General features: G+C 39.8%; 1 protein-coding gene across 7 annotated transcripts in view; it reads left to right on the top strand.

Moving 5' to 3' along the window:
* Window positions 1-25,971, top strand: part of pard3aa (par-3 family cell polarity regulator alpha, a) — a 516,365-nt gene that overhangs the window by 53,372 nt on the left and 437,022 nt on the right. For all 7 annotated transcript variants that reach the window (XM_056237053.1, XM_056237055.1, XM_056237056.1 and 4 more), the window contains exon 2: window positions 20,497-20,598. In XM_056237053.1, coding sequence (XP_056093028.1) covers window positions 20,497-20,598 — 102 coding nt within the window. The remainder of the gene's footprint in view (window positions 1-20,496; window positions 20,599-25,971) is intronic.

Here is a 25,971-nt window from a genome sequence, read left to right as displayed (position 1 = left end):
CTCTCTCTCTCTTCATTTTACCAGTCCTTCTAGACCATGAACACTCATTTATCCTTCTGCGATGCTATCATCAATACCCTTTAGACTGAAATGTTGGCACGATTGCTTATAGTGGAGTTGAAGGTCACGGTTACGCAAAGAAAACTCAGATCTATCTAGTAACAGAGACAGACTGAGTTTTGTGAATAGAGTTATTTGTGTGCTCTCAGAAAAAGGGTTAAGGTTAAAGGAATAGATCAGTTCAAATGAAAATTCTGTCATCATTTACTCACCCTCAAGTTGTTCCAAACCTGTCTGAGTTTCTTTCTTCTGCTGAACACAAAAGAAGATATTTTGATTGAAGAATGTCAGTAACCAAACAGCTGATGGAGACCACTGGAAAAATACAATGGAAGTCAATGGGTCTGGTTAGTGACATTCTTCAATCAAAATTAAAAATTGTATGCCCTCATGATCCAAACCCATTTACATTTTCCTCTGTGAAACGCAAAAACATTTTAGGCAGAATGTCAAGCCATCCATCCATCCATCCATCCATCCATCCATCCACATCCATCCATCCATCCATCCATCCATCCATCCATCCATCCATCCACCCATCCATCCATCCATCCATCCATCCATCCACATCCATCCATCCATCCATCCATCCATCATCCATCCATCCATCCTTCCTTCCTTCCTTCCTTCCTTCCTTCCTTCCTTCCTTCCTTCCTTCCTTCCTTCCTTCCTTCCTTCCTTCCTTCTTCCTTCCTTCCTTCCTTCCTTCATCCTCTTCTATTCCATCCATCTATCCTTCCTTCCTTCCTTCCTTCCTTCATCCTCTTCTATTCCATCCATCATCCATCCATCCATCCTTCCTTCCTTCCTTCCTTCCTTCCTTCCTTCCTTCCTTCCTTCATCCTCTTCTATTCCATCCATCCATCCATCTATCCTTCCTTCCTTCCTTCCTTCCTTCCTTCATCCTCTTCTATTCCATCCATCCATCCATCCATCCATCCATCCATCCATCCATCCATCCATCCATCCATCCATCCATCCATCCATCCATCCATCCATCCATCCATCCATCCATCCATCCATCCATCCATCCATCCATCCATCCATCCATCCTTCCTTCCTTCCTTCCTTCTTCTCCTTCCTTCCTTCCTTCCTTCCTTCATCCTCTTCTATTCCATCCATCTATCCTTCCTTCCTTCCTTCCTTCCTTCCTTCCTTCCTTCCTTCATCCTCTTCTATTCCATCCATCCATCCATCTATCCTTCCTTCCTTCCTTCCTTCCTTCCTTGCGAGTCCTCTTCTATTCCATCCATCCATCCATCCATCCTTCCTTCCTTCTTCCTTCCTTCCTTCCTTCCTTCCTTCCTTCCTTCCTTCCTTCCTTCCTTCATCCTCTTCTATTCCATCCATCCATCTATCCTCTTCCATCCATCCAATTTTTGTCAAAAATTGTATTTGGCGCTACCCTGACTTGCGTCTATGGGAGTATGTTCTTAAAATAAATGCTTATAATTATAATAATTTTTGTTTTCAATTTTATAGAGCTCAAATGTGCTGCACAACAGGAGTTATTTTTTCAACTATATGGGAGTACAGTACATGCTTTAAAAGGTAAACCGAGTCTGATGCATATGAGTTGTAGTTAAGTTTGCTTCTGCACGCTGGAATACACATGTTGGAATACAACAAACCCTGGCTTTATGGCTTTATGGCATTACACGCATATTCTTGACAAACCTTGAAAGAATCACTTTTGTGAACCCAGCCCGAGCTGAAACCAGCGTTCTCTTCTCAGGAAAGAAAGGCACATTTGTTAGATAAATAAATGATGTCATTACTGAAAGCCAAGTAACAGGGTTGGGGTGTGAGAAGAAAAGCAAACCTGAGTGTGTGTATACGGGTAAAAGCGTTTACAAGAAAGTGAAATACGGCGAGAACACATCAGTTATGATTGTGGTCATGTTTTATGGTAAATGCAGCAATAATTACCCGCAGACTGCATTATGACTAATATTATCACAGTTTACCACTTGTCAGAGTTTGTATTGTGCTGTATGTCCACTTCCTTCTTGTGCTCCATTTGCTGCATTTTGCGATACCAAAACTCAACCTTATGTTTCACTTGGCATCATCTAAAGCTCAATCTGGTATGGATAACTCGTGGTTATGAAATAATAAACAAATGCACTGAGAGATAATGCTGACTACTGTGAGCTGAAGTGGTTTCGTGGTGTAGGACTGGTTTCCAGAACATGCCAAATCTTGAATCTCCTTCATTAAAGTCCTGACATAGAATGAGCTGAACTGATGTTTAGTCTGCAGTTTAATTGGTCGACTGCCATATGCAGTAGCCAACGCTTGAATGGAGCAATCACAGCCAAGATGAGTGGATCATTTGCAACAATTTTAGCACTTAACCAATCACACTACGTTCAGTGGGTGACAATTATTTGTATGTGGGTGTTCTTCAACTACATGCACAGTTGTGTTTCAGGGTTTTATGATTTATTAAATATATGGGAGAAATAAATAACTAAATAAGTATATATTATATAATTATATATGATTATATTTATTTAAAATGATATATTCTTTTTAAAGATATGTAATTGTAGTTATAAAAAAAAAAAAAAAAAAAAAATATGAATATGAATATTTCGCTCTGTGTGACTCTTGGGCTCGTGTTCGCCTAATTCTAGAGTTGAAGAGGTGAACTGTTCTCTCGAATCTCCTCCTCCTCGCTTCACACCGGCTGTTGGAGATCGCTTTCCCCCGGCCGTGCTCCCTCTCTGCGGTGTGTGTGTGTGTGTGTGTGTGCGAGCCGCTGTGAGGTTACAGTACAGCCAGTGACTGGAGCTCCTGCTGTTTAACACTGCTGGGAAACATAGATCTCTGTGCTAATGGGCCAGTCCTGCTGGCGGAGCGCCCACAGTACAGTTCATATTAGCAGACAAAGCTAAACAAACAGAGCAAAACGACGCATTAAGTTACTTGACTGCACACTCCTGGAGGATACCATGCAACGTCTGCATGACCCAATATTCACACACTGTCTTAATTTCACATCGTGTTGGGCAGTGGTGTTGACTAGTTGCTTTCTTTTTATTGTTGTTTTTTTTTTTTTTTTTTTTTTTTTTTTTTTTTTTTTTTGGTTGGTGTGATTCATTTTTGTTTGTTTTGGGTTGAGTTTTTGTTTTGCTTGTTTTGTTTGGTGTTATTTTTGTTTTGGCTCGTTTTTTTTATTTTGTAACATTATTTGAGTTACACATACACTCATCAAACTTTCAGCCTCCTCTGCTCTCTCATGCACATTTACTTTGCTATCTAAATGAGGACATATCATAGACTTGTGTTGTTTTTATATGAAGAAAATTATAACTACAGACAAACCTGAAACCTATACTAACATTCAAGAGTTTATAGAGTTAGTCCGATTAGTTAACGTTTAAAAAAAAATATTTTATGCTCATCAAGACTGCATAATGTTATCAAAAATACAGAAAAAATCAGTAATATTGTGAAATATTATTACAATTTAAAATAACTGTTTTCTATGTGTGTATATGTAATAGTGTAATTTATTCCTGTGATTAAAGCTGAATTTTCAGCATCATTACTCCAGTCTTCAGTGTCACATGATCCTTCAGAAATCACTCTAATATGATGATTTGCTGCTTAAGAAACATTTATTATTATTATATCAATGTTGAAAACCGTTGTGCTGCTTCATATTTTTTGGAAACCATAATTCTTTAATTAATAGAAAATTAAGAACAGCATTTATTTGAAACAGAAATCCTTTGTAACATTATAAACGTCTTTACTGTCAGTTTTTATCATTTTAATGCATTCTTGCTAAATAAAAGTACCGTATTTATTTCTTAAAAAAAACCCAAAAAACTAATGACCCCAAACTTTTAAAGGGTATAGTGTATATAGAAACTTATTGAAAATGTCTACATATAATATAGCCTACAGAAAAAAATATTTTGCTTTATTAATGACTTTTTCAATTTGATGACGTCACCAAATTTCAGATTTGCATATTTCTCCCAAAAACTATAGATCACTAAAAAAAAAACCATGTGCATTGAATGAATCTGGCTGATTTCAGAGGTGATTTACTGACCTTCACAGATGTGCTCCTCTTCTCCCAACATTCCTTTAGGATTCACCTCTCTCTCTATGTCTCTCTCTCTCTATGTCTCTCTCTCTCTCTCTCTCTCTCTCTCTCTCTCTCTCTCTCTCTCTCTCTCTCTCTCTCTCTCTCTCTCTCTCTCTCTCTCTCTCTCTCTCTCTCTCTCTCTCTCTCTCTCTCTCTCTCTCTCTCTCTCCTACTTTTATGTCTTTCCTGAACCCCCTTTAAAACTCTCCACACACACACACACACAGTCTACCCTCACCCCAGTCCTTCTGTATTTAGACCACGGACAGAAACATCTCATCTCTAATGCCGTAATTGTTTTAATTGCGTATCATTATATGCTCGTTCAATTGGATCCTTATGTGATTTTAAATACTCAGTGCTTGGAAAATTATCCCAGCATCTTGCTCACATGCAGGACGGTGTATTTCTTCACACTGTTTCTGTTATCTATACATGACATCACACATTACACAATCACCTCTATCGGGACAAAATACACTGCTGAAAATGCTGAAGACAACAACATAGCTGGTGACCAACATATGTTTGTGATGCTGGTTTAACCTCTGGGAGATTTGTAGAGGTCTCAATGCAGTTAGCGTTCACATTCATCTCAATGGCAGTTTCTTGGCTGCATGTCACATGAACACCTATCAGTTCAGTTTAGTATCTGCCATGTTTGTTTATGGGTGCTCAGTTCTACAGCCAAGTGGTTTTGAGCCAATCACCTGAGCCGTAAATGTCATGTGACTAAGATGCTGAAAGGGGTGATGTCATGACGATGTTGATTGGGTGATGGCAGCTCAAGAATATGAACATTTCGAAACAGTATGGCAGCGCTAGCATAAATTCATCTTTTCAGTGCGTTTGAGAGGATCTCGGATAGTTCGTTAGAATTAGCATGTCGTAAAAGGAAGGATAAAAAAAGGTTACCTCAGGACACCCATGTTACCTGTTCCTCTTTTGTTTTTTCAGAGATTACCTTGTAATATTTTGAAGCCTGTGTCATGGCAGATCCTTCATCCTGGTGTTTGCAGTGGCTCAGAAGTTTTGGATCGGGTGTCTTACGCCTCTTATGTCTGAGCCAGTACAGCTAGCATGATGTTGGCTTCTGCCCCGCGAGAGCTTTTGGCAAACACTTTGTAGGCCGAGGCTAAAACCCAAGGCTTACCTCAACAGCCTTCCTCCCCTCTTCATTCTTTTCTCATAAACTTCATCTAATTGCCATTTCCCTCTCCTTCATCTTTTCTTGTGTCCTCCATGAACTCTTCTATTAAGTGAAGCCCAGTTTCATGAGGTCAGTGACTGAGGTTTATGTTTTCATGGGCTTTGTTGCAATATGACGGATCCAGTTGAAACAAATGCAACTGTTATAGTGAATGTCAGGGTGTTTGAGTGTTTCAAAGAATAGACAGCATGATTCAGTCAAGTGATGGTTGAATAATAAGAAATTCTGGTGTCCAAGTGAATGGGACTTGGATCACAATGCCATGTTCCTGAGGCAGGAGAACTTGTTGAAAATCTTCCAACACCTCAAAAATGCTCCTGTGAATGTAAAATGTCAAATAGATGCCTTTCGTTCGACCGCAAGTGCCCTTCGAAGTATGAACATAGTGTATTCAGCAATCTTAAAGGCGAGCTTCAATATTACGCTCCTTTTTACAAGTCTCAGGTGTCCCCAGAATGTGTCTGTGAAGTTTCAGCTCAAAATACCCCACAGATCATTTATTATACCATGTTGTAAATGCCCATTTGTGACTGTTGCTGTTTTTGTGCATGTATCTTTGAATGCAAATGAGCTGCTTCTCCCCGCCCCCTTATCCAGAAGTGGGCGGAGTCTTTACAGCTCGTTACTCAGATACTCTGACAAAAACTGAAACATCTGATTATCTCTATCGCGGACATGCCCACATGACGTTGTCATCATGAAAGTTATTATCTGTATCCGTTTAAAGCAAGCCTGCCGCACAAGCCCCAATATTATGAAGCTGCAGACTCGGAGCCTGCATCTACAGTCCCCCACCGAGAGTCCCGCATTCTCAGACCCCTCGCTTTTCGAACACAGCGCCTCCTGCTGTTCGAAAGATCGTATAACACCCGCACACAGAGTACAGCGCACGCTTATCCAAATGCAAAACAATAGGATGCAATATTACGGTCTCCAAATAAATGTTCCAATAAATATTTGCGTTCCTTGCTTAATGCATGTGCCAAAAAAACTCATTGCGATGGAAGGGATACAATTACAGATTGAACTATCTTCTGAAAAATAGTATGTGATATTATATTGCTACAATGTTTTTTTATATATTTTTTTATTCAAATTCCAATTTTTCTTTCAGTTCAACCTATAATGGTCTAATTAACATTACCATGCTAACATTACAAAATCTGTTTTTTGATATTTTGAATGCGAAGCAAAACAAATCAGAATAGACAAAACACCAATAATAAACAATTCTGTACTTTATTTAATTATCACCTAAACATCATCTTGCTGTAAAGAAAAAAGGAAGAAAAAACTGTGTTCGTGACTTTACTTTTCGTCTTCAATTGCATTAAAAAAAACTAATTTATAAGTCGCTTTGCATAATCATAAAATGATATGTTGCTGGGTTCGGCAGGGGCGACTCCATCGGTGTATGGTGTACCCTGGAATAGCCTACAACAGTATAGGCCGGATAGCACATGTCTTATGATGTTTCAAAAAGAAAGAAAAAGAAAGAAAAAAAGATGTTTGCAAATGTTACCTTCATGTTGCACTGCTCTGTTGAAGTGTCCCTTGAGATGTTTTTGAACTTTGGACAACTTTGTGGGTTTGAAATATATGGGGGCACAAAATGGGCAGTGAAAATCACTGCAGCATTTATGACATATCTACAAAAAGTCCAAGGTTAAAGGCTAACGTTAGCTATCAAAATATTATCGGGGAGAAGAGGGCGAAAAAACATACATTAACGGCTCAAATCTTGTTACAAACTATCTTTACAAATATTAAATGGCTTATCATATGTTGTATCGATGAGCTAAATTCGTTTTATTAAAAAATAAATCAAACGAGTAGGCTACTACGATTCGCTAAATAAAATTGAAGATAGCCTACTCACGTTTTGGCTTAAGTTCTTCACATGTTCTTCATCCGATAAAATTTGATAGGAGGCGCTGTCTCGAAAAGCGAGGGGTCTGAGAATGCGGGACTCTGGGTGCAGAGGGACTGTAGATGCAGGTCTCCGAGTCTGCAGCTTCATACTACTCACAAGCCCTGAAAAGTGAAACCAAAACGTCTCGATCGTCCCCCGGTGGCCGGTCCTAGTATAGGTCATAACCCAGAGTCTCGATCGTCCCCCGGTGGCCGGTCCTAGTATAGGTCATAACCCAGAGTCTCGATCGTCCCCCGGTGGCCGGTCCTAGTATAGGTCATAACCTAGAGTCTCGATCGCCCCCCGGTGGCCGGTCCTAGTATAGGTCATAACCCAGAGTCTCGATCGTCCCCCGGTGGCCGGTCCTAGTATAGGTCATAACCTAGAGTCTCGATCGCCCCCTGGTGGCCGGTCCTAGTATAGGTCATAACCTAGAGTCTCGATCGTCCCCCGGTGGCCGGTCCTAGTATAGGTCATAACCCAGAGTCTCGATCGCCCCCCGGTGGCCGGTCCTAGATAGGTCATAAACCCAGAGTCTCGATCGCCCCCCCGGTGGCCGGTCCTAGTATAGGTCATAAACCTAGAGTCTCGATCGCCCCCCGGTGGCTGGTCCTAGTATAGCTCATAAACCCAGAGTCTCGATCGTCCCCCGGTGGCCGGTCCTAGTATAGGTCATAACCTAGAGTCTCGATCGCCCCCCGGTGGCCGGTCCTAGTATAGCTCATAAACCCAGAGTCTCGATCGCCCCCCGGTGGCCGGTCCTAGTATAGGTCATAACCTAGAGTCTCGATCGCCCCCCGGTGGCTGGTCCTAGTATAGCTCATAAACCTAGAGTCTTGATCGTCCCCCGGTGGCTGGTCCTAGTATAGCTCATAAACCTAGAGTCTCGATCGTCCCCCGGTGGCCGGTCCTAGTATAGCTCATAAACCCAGAGTCTCGGTCGTCCCCCGGTGGCCGGTCCTAGTATAGCTCATAAACCTAGAGTCTCGATCGTCCCCCGGTGGCTGGTCCTAGTATAGGTCATAAACCCAGAGTCTCGATCGCCCCCCGGTGGCTGGTCCTAGTATAGCTCATAAACCTAGAGTCTCGATCGCCCCCCGGTGGCTGGTCCTAGTATAGGTCATAAACCCAGAGTCTCGATCGTCCCCCGGTGGCCGGTCCTAGTATAGGTCATAAACCCAGAGTCTCGATCGCCCCCCGGTGGCCGGTCCTAGTATAGGTCATATACCCAGAGTCTCGATCGCCCCCCGGTGGCCGGTCCTAGTATAGGTCATAAACCTAGAGTCTCGATCGCCCCCCGGTGGCCGCCAAAGGCGAATTGTTTAGTTGGTCTCACGTGCTGTTGAATAACATGGGGAGGCGGGGTTTATGACCTATACTAGGACCGGCCACCGGGGGGCGATCGAGACGTTTTGGGCTTCATCTGGGCTCTGGTATCAACATGGCTTATGCTGTGACAGCTCTTCCTGCTGAAATTTTATCAAACTTTTATAAAGCAGCAAATAAAGTGTCCGATAGAAGTAGTCAAAAGGGGCTGCAATATACGTTCGAAGGCTATATTCACGACATACAGGTGAAACGCAAGGAACAACAAGGCATCCAAATAGAGGCAAAAGCATACCGGTCACAGTCAAAAAATGACCCACCGCATATCCTACTAATGGAGACGGAGGCTGGGACTAACAATATCACGGAGCAACACTGTTCATGCAAAGCTGGAGATCTCTATTCACTTCTATAATCGTTATTACAAAGCAAACGGACTACGCGGGTATAACGTTGTATTTATTAGCAGCGTGTGCTAGACGACACTTGTCAGAATTTGACTTCGGTTTTGGGAAGGGAAAAAAACGCACACCCCCCCCTCCAACCTCTCTGGGAAACGCGTATCTGTGTTACAAATGCCCCAGGCACAACGTTTAAAGACCCACTCCGATGAAAATAATGTTTTTCTAGGTGTTAACATGTTCTTGTGGCATTTTTCTGATGTTAGAGGACATATCTTAAGAAAAATAAGCTCAAAGTTGTATTTCTGAGTATTTCTACATTCAAATGGCTGTGAATCAGTAGCAGACGCTAAAATGCCGGCTAAAATAGACTGGAGTTGTGACGTAGTAACTCCACTGGGCGTTTCCACACGCGACGTCTTGGAGTGAAATAATGATCGGTGATAACTTTGATTAACTTCGGATAATAATAATTAACGTGTATATAATACTGTTGCCCCACCGGTATTGGGGGTGTAAGCTAGCGGGAGAGACAGCTCTCAGCAACGGGCAGGGGGAGGGGCGTCTCCGTGCCAACGGCTCCGCCCACAACGCAGAGGCGAATTGCTAATGAGCTACTGCCGCTCTACTGAAGCGAAGTCCCAGAAAACGGCACAGGTTTTGTGATTTTGCCTAAAAATGGCATAATCATAATTTAAAGACCACTGGGAATGTTTAAAAATAGCTCAAAATATGATCGGAGTGGGACTTTAACCATATTTTTGATAAAACTACGACGGTAATAGCCTGCCGAGACCAAAAATATGAGACGCCTGTGTTAAAGTCAATGGAGCGCTGTGAAAAAGTGTCGGACCTCTGTGGGAGCTCGTTCTTGGCTGCGCTGTGATTGGTCAATCTACATTCTAGGGTGTGGCTTAGCCAAAGGCGAATTAAATTTCACTACAAATATCGTTTTTCCAAATATGGTTTCTGTCATTTACTGTAGTTTTTTTCACGCTGATGTAATTTCAAGTGTTTGTTTTTAAAATAAGTTTGTTTTTAGTTAGTTATTTGATGCGGTGGTGTGATGTCATGATTGACAGCTGTGATTGACAGGTTCTCTGAGCGAAGTAGTCACTGAAGCACCAACAGACTTTTATTTCGGGATATTCGGAGGACTGAGGAGATTGGAGCTTTAAATGTAATATATACATTTCTATAATTAATTGTATAAAAAGTGCCGGAGCGTGTGCTTGCGATTGATTAAGCGAGAGTGGGGGCGGGGCCTTGATTTCACGGCTTTACTTCGTGATCACGACTGCGCAGGTCTGGTCCCGAGATCGCTTCTGTGGATTAAAGTGAAAGCAGCGTAATATACAATACCTATTGCTGTTAATATGAATCAAACAAAATAAAAACAGAAAATCACTTTGCTCTTGATTGAATAACTTTAGTAGCTTTAATAAGAATACATTTGTGACTTGAATGTTGATGTTAAATGCTCTGGCGAGGAGATAAACATGGCCGACTGTGTACAGCTCATTTAGGGGAGGAGCTAAGCTAATAGGGCAGCAGTTGTGGGCGGGGCCTGTGCAATGTGCCGTTACATTGGAGCACATTCTTGAATGGCTCATTTTGAGACACTGTTACAGATTAATGGGGAAAATAACAAACAGTGGATGGATTTTTACCACAGTAGGGTGGCTGTGTTCAAACACTGCAGACACTTACAGTAGGTATGCTCAAAAACTACATAAAAGTGAATTTTGCTCCTTTTAAGTAAGATTTCAATCCAAAGGTACATGTTCAGTTCGAAAGGAACTGCAAACAGCATAAACTAGGGAGCAGTGAACACTGCGTAGGGACCCTGCCAAACAGAACGTAGCTAATGGTTTCATTAGCTTTTAGGGCTAAGTAGCAAAGACGAAAGTGGGAATATCTGAGTTTGAAATTCATCAATTCCACCTAAAAATATTCCAGTCAACCAGGGATGGAAATTAGCACCTGCCACCAGCCAAATGCGGGTGATTTTGTGTTGTGGCGGGTAAACTCGCTTCACCTACCGGCCACCGTGGCGGGTAAATAAAAATAGCATACTGTTTCACCCGGACGGCGGACACTTTTAGAGGAGGCACACCTTCAAACAAAAATGTGGCGCTACATCGCAGGCGTAGAGGTCTGCAGAGAAAACATCATGGTGCGTTCACACCAGACGAGAATAGAGCGTCTGGCGCGAGTGATTTCATTGTTAAGTCAATGCAAAGACGCGTTACGCGCGTAAAAAATTCCTGCGGCGCGAATGAGGTGTAGAGCGCGCCGTGGTAGATGCGAATACGCCTCATTCGCGCGGCAAGTTCGAGCGTCTGACGCGTTCCGCGCGCATGATTTTATTGAGTGCTTTTGTGCATTCACGCGTTTGACGCGAATTCGCGTCTGCCGCCCGAGTTGAAAAATCTGAACTTTAGCGTCAATTCGCGCCGCGTTAACCAATCAGGAGCCTAGCTGCTGTCACGTGGTGAAGTATCTGGATGCTTCAATAAATTACCTTGTACTAAATGCCTGATGTGGTTCTAATGCACAACAAAGCAAATATTTTATCACATAAAACTTGATTTCAATATATGAGACATATTCATTTTGTATTGAATGCTATTTATTCCATTTCATATCTAGATTATATTTAATATTATTCTAATGTAAAGGCAACCAACATACTATAGCTCATAAATCCGTGTCTGGAGAGTGTTGTGTGAGAGAGAAAAAAATCACAGGACAGGTTAATTACTTTTGGAGGCTGGCTCAATTTATCATCAAAAAATAAATAAATGACAGATTAGGTGGATGAGGCCGAGGGTGAGAGAAAGAGAAAATGTCAGTATTTCATTGAGACTTGAGATTAAATGAACTGCTTAAGTATTCTTGTAGTATTAATTTTCACATGCAGTTACACATTGTCGGTTAAAAACAAGAAAGTGGCTGGTAAAAACATTGAGTGGCTGGTAGATTTTGAAATCCACCAGCCACAGTGGCCGGTGGACAAAAAAGTTAATTTCCATCCCTGCAGTCAACATGCAAACAATGAGTGTTGTTAGTTAGCGTACTATGAGCTAACTAGCTGGTTAGCTAGTATCTCATTAACAAGTTAAATGTCAGTTCTTTGACATAGGAATTCATTACACAACCACTTTTTTGGTATCCGTCTCAATGCCATTTTTATAAATCTTTCTTTGCAGTTTTTGTGACAGAAACTAGCTCTGTGCGCAGGTCGGCGTCATGTTAGAAATGTTGTTATATGAGGCTTTTCAGCGAAGTCAGGTTGATCGGTCTTTTCAAATCAGATGTCCGACCTCCAGAAATGATTGAGCTTTGAGTTCATGAAGGCCACACCATATTGAGTTCTTCTCTAGCAGGGCATCGCTGTGCTGTTTACTGACTAAACCCATGAATGTAGAATCAGACTGGCATGTAATTCTACAGTAAGCGGCGGGCGAGTCTCGACACATGAGCTGCGCCTCGGGGAATGAAGAGGTGTTCGCCTTCCTCACACTGCATCATAATCTGCATCATATTCTGTCCTTTCAGACCCACGTCTTCATTGCAGTGTGAGAGTGTCTTCCGGCCGTTGAAACCCGAGGTGGTCTCTGTGCCAGCGTTGTCATTTAATCATGCTGGTGTCTATGGACCGTCAGACATGCTGTTACACGCACACTTAACAGCTATTAATGAGCGCCAGGCCTCTGGAAGTCTATGCCTATCAACGCTTTCTGAAGCTCTGTGTGTCATGTTGTCTCAGTCTGGTGGAGATAGATTGAAAGCCTACTGTAAACATTGATGAATCTCATGGTTGCACAAACGCACAGATTGGGGTGGATTTATTCATATAATCAATTGTGGCCTCAGCTGCGTGAAGTTAAATGTGACATTGCACAGTTTATACAGTTGTCTTCTGGCTCACTTGACCCATAGGAATCGTTTTATTGGCGTAACCTGCTTTCGTCAAGTTGATTCGGTCATTTTAAATATTATTGACTTGAATAAAACCAGTTCATGTAGTTGCCGCATGGAGCATGTTTAGGTCACATGACCGTTTTTGCAGTTAACAATAAATAATTAAGTCATTATGAATAATTATTTAGATTACTGTGCAGGCCAACTATTCTGCTTTTGACAAACCATAAAACTTCTGACCAACTACTAGTCATACTAGTGAAACGGCAAATAAATAAAAGCAAATCTCAACATCAGTTTTTACACCTTTTTCCCCCCAAACATTTTTTTTAAACACTATTACTAAAACGATCATAAATCTTTGGAAGAATTTAAAGGTAATCATTTTTTTTTGACATGCACCTTCTGTATTACGCTTTAAAACATGCTTTTGATTATTAGTCTATGAATAATAAGTATCTTTAACCCTGCCAAATAACGGTTAATATCTACAGGTAATAACAGAGTTATTAACCTGGCTTCTGATTGGTCAATACAACATTTCATTCATGCTAAGAAACACAATGTAGTAAAAGCTATAGCGGGAAACCTGTTCACCTGTGTTAGCATTTTCATGCTCAATACGTCTGACTCCAAAAAATCAGGTGCATCAATAAGTGCTTTTCATTGTCAAAGAACAAGAACAAGTGTGTTCTTGTACACAGTTTATAGACTTGTGTTGTAAAGATCGTAACAGAGATCAGTTCTGTAGTGATGTTATCGCCACCGGAGGAAGTGATGTAATGTGACTCATCTGGAAAGCAAAGTTCTTGACTGCGCACAAACTACCCGAGATCATGAGAAGAATGTGTTTGTTTGGCATTGTTGTAATGTAGTACTTTTTTTTCATTACAAATTATTAATTTTTAAATGGATTTTTTGTTGTTGTCAAAATTTTATAATAATAATAAATAATAATTATATATATTAATATTGATATATATATAGCCTATATATATATATATATATATATATATATATATAATGCATTTTTGAATACAAATTATGAATTTTTGAATTGATTTTTTTTGTTGTCAAAATGTTACAATAATAAATAATATATATATATATATATATATATATATATATTATTATATTATATATAAATATTTTTTTATTTTTTTATTTTTTTTTTACTATTTGTCCCTGTATAAATGACTATATATTTTTGTCTTTTAATTTCCAGACCTATACATGGGAAAAGAAATCGAGATGTTCAATGTCGTCTCAAGACTTTTGGACCCCACTGTAGATTTTTTATGACTTTTTCCCAGCCTGTGAAACATGCAATTTTCAAAGTACATTTACAGCAGGAGGGTATATTTACGCTGTGAGCGGGATCAAGCGTCTCTCACACACACGTCTCTTGCCTCGGGTGTGCTGCTCACAATAGCTCTTTGAAACAGTAGGTGCTTTACAGCCATTGGAAAGTGTCATGACATGTCGCACAACCAACTTGATTTTGCAAAGATAAAGCTTGTGGTTAGTTCGGATTTGTAAAGACACTCTTCTTTGTCAAGGAACTATACTTTCATTGAGCGTTCGTCTCTATTGTGTCATACACTTCCTTTCCGTTCTCCTGGGAAAAGTTTGCGGCTTCGATAAAAAAGAGTGGCGGTCGGCGGGTAACTTTTGAACTTATGAATGCTTATATCAGCATCTGAAAGAATAAATGAAAGCGAGGGAACGGTACTAATGAAAAGAACAATATTTGAACAAGTTCTGCAGCTGGCTATGGACATTGTTTCTCTTTCTTCTCCTGATGCACTCTTTCCTCCCCTGGATTGAGATGGATGAGGTCTGGGCTGCTCCTCGTTGGTTCAGTTGAAGCCTGGATTTGTTCAGCGTTGTGACTCAGACCTGGTTGTATTACTTCATCGGGTTATAAATGACGCGTTGACAAAGGCGTCCCTGTCTTCTCTGATCTCACACCATCCTGGAATGTTTTCTCCATCCATCATCCCGTCTCTGGTGTGGCGACCTCCACTCGGGACACGTGAGCGCCGGATAATAGATGTGTTTGCGGTGGACAAAGAAATGTTTGTTCAGTGTGTGTGTCAGTGTAAAGGAACGTTACTTATAAATGCATTATATTATGTTGTGTTACGCCTAATAAAACAATTACGTTGAATATTGTTTCTGTTCATGGATTTTACTTGTACATTCTCAGAATGAATCGCAGGTCATCATGTCACATACCGTATATCAAGTTTCATACACAAACTTCTCAGTGAAATGCCACCTGTCACAAACACATCCAGAGATCACATCCATTGTTCTTTTGTGTCTCATAATATCATATTGGTGATGTTATTGTTGTGACAGTGGTTGACTGACACAAGTGTCCGAGACAAAGAAAGGAAAAAGTTTAATGTTATTTTTAGGGGTGTAACGATGCCCTCATGTCACGATTCCGATACTGAACTCACGATATGATATTATTACGATACTCCAAGACATATGGTAAAAGGCTAATTGTAAATGTACTGTTGATAAAAATGCTAAATTTGGTATTACATAGGCGGTGGAAATGAATAGGCTTGGTGCTAACCCAATGCACAGGACAATAGTGACACCAAAATAAAAATATTCATAATTCTGAAGCTGAAAATACAGAATTATTTTAGACGAATATATTTAAAATAATGACCTTTTACTGGTATAGCATAAGACATTAGGCATTATCAGGACCCACAAATAAAAATTTTATTTTGGGTGTAAGTAAGGAAAATTTATTTATGTAGCACTTTTCACAGATAAACATCACAAAGTGCTTCACAGTAAAATGTAATAGATGATACAATTTAAATACATTCCACAAAATAAAAAATAAAAACACTACAAACAACCATAAAAAAAAAACCTTGACTAACCAAAAGCCTGCTTGAAAAGCAAAGTCTTCAGTTGTTTTTTAAAAGAATCAACTGAGTTCGCACAACGTAAAACAAGAGGCAAAGCATTCCACAGCCTGGGAGCGACTGCCTGGAATAATGCACTAAACTGGGGTGAGATAAACGCAATATATATTGTCACTATCCACGATTCATATTGTTGCATTTTTGTATTGCGATATTGTCACGATGTGGGTTTGTGTCTTGTCATGTTTAGTGGTTCCCTGTCTTGTCCATTAGTTATCCCAGGTGTTTCTTGTTAACCACGCCCCCTTGTTATCCTGTCTAGCTCGTTTGTCCCTGATTATTTAAGCCCTGTGTTTCTGCCCTGTCTTGGTGAGTTGGTATATGTTTCAGGATTAACGTGAGTGTTGGTTTCCCAGTGTTAAGATTCTTGTTCCGCGTTCTGAGTTTCTGTTTGAGTTTATAGTTTGTTTAAATAAAGCGTGTAAACTGCGTTTGGATCCAGCCTCCTATCTGCCTTCACCGCATCACGTTACAGATATACACTCACCTAAAGGATTATTAGGAACACCATACTAATACTGTGTTTGACCCCCTTTCGCCTTCAGAACTGCCTTAATTCTGCGTGGCATTGATTCAACAAGGTGCTGAAAGCATTCTTTAGAAATGTTGGCCCATATTGATAGGATAGCATCTTGCAGTTGATGAAGATTTGTGGGATGCACATCCAGGGCACGAAGCTCCCGTTCCACCACATCCCAAAGATGCTCTATTGGAGTTGAGATCTGGTGACTGTGGGGGCCATTTTAGTACAGTGAACTCATTGTCATGTTCAAGAAACCAATTTGAAATGATTCGAGCTTTGTGACATGGTGCATTATCCTGCTGGAAGTAGCCATCAGAGGATGGGTACATGGTGGCCATAAAGGGATGGACATGGTCAGAAACAATGCTCAGGTAGGCCGTGGCATTTAAACGATGCCCAATTGGCACTAAGGGGCCTAAAGTGTGCCAAGAAAACATCCCCCACACCATTACACCACCACCACCAGCCTGCACAGTGGTAACAAGGCATGATGGATCCATGTTCTCATTCTGTTTACGCCAAATTCTGACTCTACCATCTGAATGTCTCAACAGAAATCGAGACTCATCAGACCAGGCAACATTTTTCCAGTCTTCAACTGTCCAATTTTGGTGAGCTCTTGCAAATTGTAGCCTCTTTTTCCTATTTGTAGTGGAGATGAGTGGTACCCGGTGGGGTCTTCTGCTGTTGTTGCCCATCCGCCTCAAGGTTGTGCGTGTTGTGGCTTCACAAATGCTTTGCTGCATACCTCGGTTGTAACGAGTGGTTATTTCAGTCAAAGTTGCTCTTCTATCAGCTTGAATCAGTCGGCCCATTCTCCTCTGACCTCTAGCATCAACAAGGCATTTTCGCCCACAGGACTGCCGCATACTGGATGTTTTTCCCTTTTCACACCATTCTTTGTAAACCCTAGAAATGGTTGTGCGTGAAAATCCCAGTAACTGAGCAGATTGTGAAATACTCAGACCGGCCCGTCTGGCACCAACAACCATGCCACGCTCAAAATTGCTTAAATCACCTTTCTTTCCCATTCTGACATTCAGTTTGGAGTTCAGGAGATTGTCTTGACCAGGACCACACCCCTAAATGCATTGAAGCAACTGCCATGTGATTGGTTGATTAGATAATTGCATTAATGAGAAATTGAACAGGTGTTCCTAATAATCCTTTAGGTGAGTGTATTGTGACACGATATATTGTTACACCCCTAGTTATTTCACAACCTTTGTCTTGGATTAAAAAGCTCTTGGCACACAGTGATCTCTCTGTTTCTCTCCAGCATGTTGGATGATGGATCTGACCCACAAAAGTTCTTCAAATGTAAAATGCAATATTTTAACAAGCCTGCTTTACTCTTTTTTTCTTCTTTTTTCCCCCTAAAAAAAAATATTATTAAAAAAAAAAGCCCAAAATGCTTTTTAAAATGTTTGTGTTTTTATCCTATTCATGTCAACATGTTCTTGAGCTATGTGAAAAAAGAAATAAGTGTTGCTTGTAACCCCTTCATTTAACACATTACTTAAAAGCATTGATGTCCATTTTCTAACAGTTGATCTATATGAACAAAAAAGTGTTACTTGTGACCCCTTTATGGTAACATTATTTAAATGCATTGGCGTCTGTGTGCTCGGCGCGTATCTTCATCCATCATCATGTCTCTAGCGTGGCAACCTCCTCTTGGAACATAATAATTAATATTTTGTTACATTTATATAGCGCTTTTCTCTGCACTCACAGCGCTTTACATAGCAGGGTGTGAGCGGCTGATAATAGACGCATGCTAACTAACACATCATTCATGTTACATTTATTCATTTGGCAGAAAGTGTTATCCAAGTAACTTCAAGGTGTGTGTTTTATCAGCATGTGTGTTTCCTGGAACTCATGTGATTGTGTTGGTTGCGCAATGTTCAACTAGTTGAGAGCTGCATGAACATAAACAGAAAGTATTACTTGTAACCCCTTTATTGTACCACATCTGCACATGACTTACATGCATTACACTATGTCAACTTGTTATTGTGTGGTTTTGGATGCGTAGTGAGAGGATATCATGACACACTCGACTTTCCTCTCTCTCTCAGGGGTAAACTACTTATCCTGCTTCATTTATCTTTCTTTGCCCTTCATGCTTTAATATTTCATCCCTCACATCACGGAGGGACAATGTCTTCCTTTCTCCTTGTGCAATGGTTCTGTTCTTAAATCACGCATGGACTATCCCTGCAAACCCTCCTTCATAAATAATAACTGCACACATCCCTCCAAACAGGAGAACAAGCCTTTCCCTCTCATTTCATCTCCATCTCCTGGTGATTATTGGGTCCATTTGATGTTAAATCTGCATGTTAGTCGCTGGGTTTTAACGGCCTCGGTGACTGTGGGAGGACGAAGCGCTGGCCAGCGGTGCATGTCGTCTCCGCAGCGAATTTGTTCAAATATTTGCTGAGTCTTGTTCTGGGTTTGTGGCCTGAAAATGTCTTCCAGATTAACTCTGTTAAAACTTGGATGAACTGGTTGACATTGTTCCTTTTGAATGGGTTCAAATTTCTGTTTATTCGATCGTGACTCATTATTCTGCTGAATTATTTTGTGGTTGGTGAAGTATTAGGATGGACTATATTTCTATATAATTGCTATAATTATGTATAATTATGTTTTTTTTAATGCTTGCAAAAATCTGGAAAAAAAATTCGTATCTCTCTCGTTCTTTAGGAGAAATACTAAGAGGGAAAATTAGTCGACATTAGGGATGCACAATATATTGGTTATCCATCGGTATTAGAGATTGATTTTTAATTTAGCAATATTGACTTTTTGACTGCTGGATATTGGATGTATAATATTGGATATTTAATCATTTGTCTTTTGTTTCCGCTATTTTAAAAATACTTTTACATTCAAATTGATTATGTATTTGCTTTAATGTTTCTGTTCTTATTCTGCACAATTCATATATATATATACACACACACACACACACACTACATCCTGTAACTGTGACTTTATTTTTCAAATTCTAGTAAGACAAAAAACTATTGTGACTCAACATTTTGACTTTATATTTCACAATTATACATATAAAAAAATCTGAATTGTGACTTTGTATCTATTTCTCACAACTGAGACTTTATTTTTCAATACTGTGCATTTATTTCTCATAATATGTTATATATAACTTGCTCTTTTCAATGTCTTTTCATTTAGCCTGACGTCATCAGAAACCCTTTACTTCCAAATATTTGACATACAGAATTGAGACTTTTCCCAATCCAGTCGTTCTTATGGATTAAAATGGGTCGTGCCAAACTTTTTTTTCTGATTGCATATCCAGTTTTACTTGGAAATGCATCAGATTAGGGATGAAAAGGGAAAAACGATAGATATATAGATGTATGGATGGATGATAAAGCTACAGATGGAGATCAGTCATTACTCTGGTGGTCAAATGGCCCTCGTAGACTGAAGTCGGCATAGACTTGCATGCATTCCTTCGGTGTGCGACCCCAATTTCTCCCATCTCTTCTTCATCATCAGCTGGCTTTGAAGCTCTTCCAGGGTGTGTGTGATGCCAAGCTGACTGTGGGTTATTCAGCTGTGCCCAGTTATGAGATTACAGCGCTTCAGATGAGTTCAGTCAGGACACACGGTCACGCACAGAGGGATATTACACTGACTGGCTGGTGATGTTGTTAAGATTCATCAGATTTTCATTTTCAAATGTGTGTTTTTTTAATCCTTCCAATCCATCCCCGGTTTCTTTGTTCTGGTACAAGACGGCAGAAAGCTAATGACGTGATTCTCTAATAAGCGTAAAAACATATAACTCCCACAAATATGAGGTTAAAGGAGTTATTTTTGCATTTATACTTTGTTAAATAAGCTATTATCTCATTCAATGCAATACTGAACATTCCTCCATTTCTTCTCTGGTTGTTTTATGCAAGTTCTTGCCAGGAATCCTGACAGTTTTCTTTCGCCTAAAGTTAGTTGCCTTTTACTGACAACAAGTCATGGATATGTTGAGATGGTGGGATGTCGGTGTGACACTGATTGTCCACTTCTCTTCTCTTAGGACCCAGGCTACTGGATACAGGTCCATCGGTTAGAACATGGAGACGGGGGGATTTTGGACCTGGATGACGTGCTGTGTGATGTAGCCGACGACAAAGACCGGGTATGTAGTGTGCATGCATATATTTTCTTGCTTTAGGAGAGACGCTGATCTCTAATGTGATTAACTTCAACTTTCATTTCCAGTTTGAATGTATTAGAGGCAAAATGCCTGAGACATTCTGACTTCAAATTGGATTTATTTATAATTATTTTTCTGATATGACAACTGGATGTTTCTGGCCTCGTGACGAGAATAGGTGTGTTTACTTGAAAGTTTTTAACCCGGTCATATAAATGCCCTAAGCTAATTTTTTCGGGTTTATAAACGGTTTAAGCTAACAAGTAGCCTATGTTTTTGCCTATTACCCTGATTACGCTCGGCATGTAAAGACGCTTAACTGGTATTTTGGTAGAGGTGTCTTTTGTGCATGTCTATTTATGCTTTGACATAAAAATATCACGAATGCGTTCTTGCCTTATAAAAAGCACATTTTAGATGGTTATCAGCATTTTGTTGTACATGTGATCAATCATTGTCGAATACTACCAACTCAATCACATTAGAAATAGTTGTATATGATTTGATGATTTCGCATGAATTCTTACAATGTGATTTATATGCAACCGTGCAATTTTTAGAAAACAAGTAAGCATGAATGTCCATCCCTAAACCTAGTTATGAATTACCATGAGACTACCATGAGTGATGCTACTGTGTGAAGCAGTTATCTATACTTATTTCATTATGTTTACACTAGTGTTGTCACGATACCAAAATTATTGTTTCGATACCGATACCAAGTCAAGAATTGCGATTTCGATACTTTTTCGATACTTTTCCTGAAAAGGGAGAAACACTCTCAAATATCATTGCTGTGCTTTATTTTAAAACTGGGACAACATTCCAATCATAACACACTAAAAAATGAACATATGAACAGCAGATAGGCTATATTAACCATTTGAACAAAATATGAAATATGAAAAATATTAAAAATAAAATTAGAGCAGCATTATCTCAGTTATCATAAGAAACATAAGATTTTATCAATATCAATGCCACTGACGATTCTGCTTATCGATCCGATTCTTTAACGATTCTCTTATCGATTCATGATAGCACTGTGTGGAAAAAAGTAGTCATATGCTTTTTCGGGGGGAAAAAACAAGTGTTTTTATTTGTTTTATGTAATTTATGTAATAAATGAACTCTTATTACAAAGTGTTAACGATTAGTTATACACCGGACCGATTCAGACAGATCAGTTGTTTTAACCATTCATTAAAACGAATCGGTTCAAATGAGTCATTAGTTCGCGAATTGGACGTGTCATTATCGGACGTGTGCGCGTTGTGTGATTATCCAGGCGGTTAGGACATCCCACTGTCATCACAGAAAACATTTCATGACTGGATAGTTTTTTTTCGTTTATTTAAAGTGTGGTTTATGTCAGCTGAATGTGCGGAACGATTCAGAGAAGATAAGGCAACGTATTTTACCACAATTTACACCCAGCGGTAATTCAGGAGAAAAAAAAAACTCCGAATGCTCCACATGAAACTTTAGTCACCCGACCTTACCATCGTGTCGAATTATTTTGATTAATATGTGCGAGGGAGAGAGAGAGAGAGCAAGACAGCGCTTAGTTTTGAGACGGTGAAGCCTTATCCTTTCGCCTGGCTCCGCAGAGAGAGAGAGTGCGCGCGCGCGACCGGGGCTCGCTCGCTCTCTCTCGCTCTCTCTGCTCGTTCAGTTCACGCGCCCTGTCACACGCGCATGAGGAGAAAAACACAGACGTACATAGGGAGGTACTGGAAGCGTGCGTTGCACACACCAACATGCATTACTCTCTTACAAATCTGGAACGCGGTCATTCTTAGAAGTATCGATACTAATAAATTTAGGTATCGTGAAGTTTTTAATTTCCGAGTATCGCGATACTTTTGAAGTATCGGTGCACCGTGCAACACTAGTTTACACACTATTTACATTTTATTTTGGGATATTAGGCAATAGTATATATTTCACAGTGTGCAGTCCGTTATCTGTTCAAGCTTAATCTGTGGGTCGGTGAAAACATGGCCTTTCTACATCCACCATGTTGTTTTCTGATGCAAGGCTTCCATGTATTTTGAATACAGATTGCCCGTGTTTATGATAAACTAGATGTCAAGATATCACATTCGTTTCCAAATCCCTTTAGCCGAGGAAGGGTGAGAGAAGGCAGAGGTCGTCCTCGCTTTGGACTTGTTTTTCTCAACTGTTATTGTGGTTATCTTATCTGCATGTGCTTCGATTTCTTTTCCCCATGCTTGGGAATGGCTAGGAACATTGACTGTTTATCACTAGCGATACACTGAAATTTCTGTGTTTTTTGGTTTCGGCTGGAACAGTTTTGTACGTCCGAAAGGTGATGTTTAATTGCGTTTTGACTGATCCAGTGTCTATTTTGTGCACGCAAATCTATAACAGGTAAACCTGTCAGATGTGTGGACAATAGAGCTGGGTTGACATTATCGATTTATCAAATTTATTTGATCTTCATTTGAATGAACTGAGATGTTTTAGTCTATGCATGAACAAAAATTCACTAAACATTATTTGTAGCTGCAGCGCCAGTTCAAGCGGCACATGAACTGATCATCTCCTCCTCTTTACGACTAGTTATGGCATGAAATAAACATGAATGAACGTCAGAAGGAATGTTGAAAGATACGTTACAACTTACTGAGATGTATCATGTCTCAAACAGTGTGTCATGATGTCAATATAACAGCTTGTAAACAATGTCATGTAATATTACATTTACCTCAGGAAAGCCATTCAATGATAAACGTTCGAAAAATAACTCTAGAGAGGAGCAATTTGCTAAAAATGTAAGCTTCATTCAGCTAAATGAAACCATTACCATTTAAACTGATGTTTCAGAAAAAAAAAAAAAAAGTCTGTGAGTCTGTGTGACTAACTTCATTGGGCAGAGTTTGACATGCCAGTTTCGGACCACCTCATGCTAAATAAATATTTTTTTCTCAATGATGCATTTTTCCTCCAGGAAAAGCATCATGATTTTGTAATAGCAATGGAATTTGGGAAGTTTCCTCTTGTTCACCACATTGTGAATAATGGCTAATCTCAGTTCCACACACGAGATTTGTCCCTCTGGTGTGTTTATAATCGTAGTTTGTTCATTAGCATCACTGCTAATGTTGTCAAGCCCTGATAAATTGTGTTTAGCCAGCAAGCTAATTAGTCCGTCCGTTCCTGCTGGGCTCTGGTGACATCTCAATGCCTTCAACAGCTTTTGTTCCTAGTGATTTATAATCATCCTCTCAGCACGACCGCAATTGATAATCCATGTTAGCTCAATTAGTAAACAGCACACTCTGGCTACACTTGCATTGTGCCAAATCCATACTATGAAGCTAATTAGCATTAGCATCTTAAGTAGACATGCATGTTTGACATTGAGAGCAGAGGATATTGTCATCGATACATGAAAGCACACCCTCCTGAACCCAAGATCCGTGTTATACAATGCTGAATACTAGGGCTGCGTGATATTGGAAAGAAATGACATTGAAAACAACTTCACCAGATGACTTGAATATAGCTCTATTTGGGATTGGGAAGAATGAATCGTTTTTGAATGATTGCATAGAAAATAAGAAAAGATAAGAACATTTGTCCGATATATTAAAACTGTTAAATAATGGATTATTTCCTTGAGACGCTCAGATGTGAACTGTTCAACATGATGGGTTGCTTGAAATATGATGGGAATCACTTAAAAAAGGAAAATACTGTTCAGTCTGTCATATAAATCTACATAAAATTACCATAGAATTAATTATAAAACATGATAATTGTGTGTTTGGGACATGGCTTTTAATGGTGAGACTTTTGCTTTTGTAATCAGGCTCTCAAAAATTCTATACAAATTTGGATTTATCGGCCAATATGGATTTTTGGCTTTCAAATCTAAAAACCAAAATTTTCTCTAATCAAAATGTATTTTAATAGCATAGCACCCTTAACAAAAATAATGCTGGTAGCTTGGCACAGTGATGGTGTCAGATGATGAGACCTACTGAATGATTACCATATTCATATATCATGTTATTGATGGTACATAGGAGGGTGGGTAGAGAAATACTATGTATTTTGCATCCAAAATGACGTGACTTTACAGAGAGAATCAGTCGAGCTGTCGTTCTTGTTTCGGGTTGATGAACATGATCTGCCGCAGAGCATAGATTCAGGGAAGCGTTCAGGCTTGTGTGTGTGTGTGTGTCTTGAGTTTTTTTCCCTCCGGGTGTCATGGTAACATCTCGCCAGGACTCAGTCAAACGTCTGAATCTGTGGCACTCCTGCGTGAGAAACTGCCGAGAGCCACGCAACATCCCTCACACACTCTCACCGGCTGTCATGGTTGACACGCGGGCAACAGATTTCAGTGCACCGTGCATTACATTCCTGAATATTGTTAGTCTTGCATCATCTCTCTTGTTGTTTTTTCTATTTTTACATCATTGTCTCTCACTGATTTCTCTCCTGTCCCCGTCTGGATGTTCACACACACCGCTTCTGTGCTTCTGTGCACTTGCCGTCATGCATTTCTCATGACTGAGGATTAGATTTGAAAATTATTCTGCTATATGCTGTGCACATGGTGAACCTAAGTAGCTTTGCGTCTTTGTGTGTTTCTGTCAGATGTTCAGGGCTTATTTTATGTGCTTGGCCTTGTGTGGTTGAATTAACATTAAAGGCTTTCATTTCCAATATTATTCAATTTCTAGTATTAGGATGGTAACACAAACGGGGGTCTTATGTTTTACAGATGCTTTGGTCTTTCACTTATACGCATTTTATTGAATCTTTAGACTAAATATTCATATGTTTTTTTATTTGATGCATTAAAGGATTAGTTCACTTTTAAAAAAACTTTTGCTGATAATTTACTCACCCCCATGTCATCCAAGATGTCCATGTCTTTCTTTCTTCAGTCGAAAAGAAATTAAGGTTTTTGATGAAAACATTCCAGGATTTTTCTCCATATAATGCACTTTGCTGGGCACCAAACGGTTCAAGGTCTAAATGACCGTTTCAGTTCAGCTTCAAAGGGCTTTAAACGATACCAGACAATGAATAAGGGTCTTATCTAGCGAAACGATCGGTCATTTCAAAAATAAATAAAAAAGTTAAAGTTTTATAGGCACAAATGCTCGCCTTGCGAACTCTCCTGTTCGAACTCGTTCATCAAAATGAACGAATCTTTTTTCGAGTCAATGACTCGAAAAAAGATTCGTTCATTTTGATGAACGAGTCAATGACTCGAAAAAAGATTCGTTCGTTTTGATGAACGAGTCAATGACTCGAAAAAAGATTAGTTCATTTTGATGAACGAGTTCGAACAGGAGAGTTCGCGCCTTGCGT

This window comes from Rhinichthys klamathensis, unplaced genomic scaffold (genome assembly GCF_029890125.1).
Source record: "Rhinichthys klamathensis goyatoka isolate OS25496 unplaced genomic scaffold, OSU_Roscu_1.1 h1tg000476l_1, whole genome shotgun sequence".
NCBI classification, from domain to species: Eukaryota; Metazoa; Chordata; class Actinopteri; order Cypriniformes; family Leuciscidae; genus Rhinichthys; species Rhinichthys klamathensis.
Note: the sequence above shows the minus strand (reverse complement) of the source record. Positions and strands in the feature narration are given on the sequence as shown.